We start from the raw sequence: 1821 nt of genomic DNA on the forward strand, positions 1-1821 counted from the left end.
TGTAGGAAGTTACTGATGTTAATCTACCACCTGGCCTTAATGCAAAAGAAACTCAACTCTACTCTGAGTAGATAACCTTGGCGCCCCTTCAGGACGACTCACTAATTCAGACGTTTACAGTCACCGCTCGGTTACTCTCTTGCTGCCGAACGGTCTTACTTAATAGATACCGAATGCAAACGCATTCACGTGAAGTATCTCCTAAGTTAGTCAATTCTAGAAAATAATACTCTTACTAACAGAGTAATGAACATCTATCTCACGGGTCGGGTATCCAAACTAATCCAATTGCCGGTGTTTACACCACCAGACCAAACAACTTTGTTATCACAACAATCAAATGACGCATGGCAAGGCAGTTCATACAATAAGCAATTACAGTGAAGAGTATACCCGAGCTAGCAGCTTCAGCGCCCGTAATTGCGTACACTCTCCCCACTGCCTGCGCTCGTCCACCTCTCTCTTGTTGTGCTCTCCCAGCGTTTGGCGGCCTCATTGCCACTCGTCCTCCCATGTTACACTCGCTCTCCAGATGTCCGCTCCTCCTACAACGAGTGCAAAACCTTCCTCCCAACAATTGGGGACATGACGAACGGTAGTGTGGTCCTCCACAATGAAAACACGTCACTGCCACTTGCTGTCCAGACCGATTGACAGCAACCAAAGATTGTGACTGAGACCCACTAGAAATAGATGATGGTGTAGGACGAGCATAAGGACTTCTGCTCAAATTCATACTGCTCTTGGACGAGACCGGTCCCCTAGCTATTTGTTGCTGCTTCTTCTGTCGTTCCGCTTCTGCCATATTTTTCTCTAATACCTTCGCTCGTTCAACCATAGCAGGAAACGAACGGATGCACAAACTAGAGATCAATACCTTCAGATCACTCCTCAGTCCGTTCTCAAACTTTCGACATTGCCACTCTTCACTGGTGGCCATTGTATTGAATCTGACAAGGTGTTTGAACTTGTTGGTGTATTCTGAAACGGACATCCCACCTTGAACGAGCTGCAGAAACTCTACCTCCTTGGCAAAACGAACGCTGTCAGGGAAGTATTCTTCATAAAACTTGCTCCTGAATACTTCCCAAGTAATTGGATTTTGAGCGTCCGTTAAGATTGCCCTCATGCTCGCCCACCAGTGGCTCGCTTCTCCATTCAGCAAATATTCAGTGTACGCCAACCTGTTCTCATCAGGACACCTCTTGGCGTTGAAGATCCTCTCCATGTCCCTTAACCACTGGTCTGCCTCGTTAGGGAGGCCCTTTCCGCTGAACTTAGCCGGATGGTGTTGGAGAAAACTCTCCAAGCTCCACTCGGCAGTAGGCTGGGCAGCGTTAGAAGAGGACGCTCCCGGGGTGTGTCTGGTTGCTGCCAGAATCTCCATCAGCTGTCTTTGAGTTGTTTCAGAGTTGGCACGAGAGGCCTCCAAACTCTGCATAGCGGCTTGGTTTTGCTGCATCAGTGTGGCGTTCTGCTCCAGTAACGTTGTGTTTTGTTGATGCAATCTTTCAACCACGGTTTCCAACAACCTAGTGTTGCTGGACGTATCAGACTCGTTCGGTTGCGGAGGAGGAGGGAGTCTAGGCGCCATTAGTTCTCTGGACCAGAGATAAACGAGCGTTAGTCATGTTTGTAAGACCCTGGAAAATAGCGTACATTCACTGGAGTCTGCGTGGCAGTTGGAGAACGAGACACCTCAGCAACGCACGTGGCAACTGCAGGACGAGATACTTCATTAACGGACGCCAGGTGTCACGCTGCATGGAGTCTGGAGTGATGAGCGCATTACAGACCGCGTGTCACTCGGAGAACGTGGCA

General features: G+C 48.9%; 1 protein-coding gene across 1 annotated transcript; it reads right to left on the reverse strand.

The window, feature by feature from the left end:
* Positions 1-298: 298 nt before the first annotated feature.
* Positions 299-1594, reverse strand: LOC148197205 (uncharacterized). Its single transcript, XM_088092829.1, has one exon. The coding sequence runs from the start codon at positions 1592-1594 to the stop codon at positions 299-301; it is 1296 nt and encodes a 431-aa protein (XP_087948955.1).
* Positions 1595-1821: the final 227 nt, after the last annotated feature.

Source organism: Vigna umbellata, chromosome 6, assembly GCF_029865625.1.
Source record: "Vigna umbellata cultivar VRB3 chromosome 6, Vumbellata_1.0, whole genome shotgun sequence".
Lineage (NCBI taxonomy): Eukaryota > Viridiplantae > Streptophyta > Magnoliopsida > Fabales > Fabaceae > Vigna > Vigna umbellata.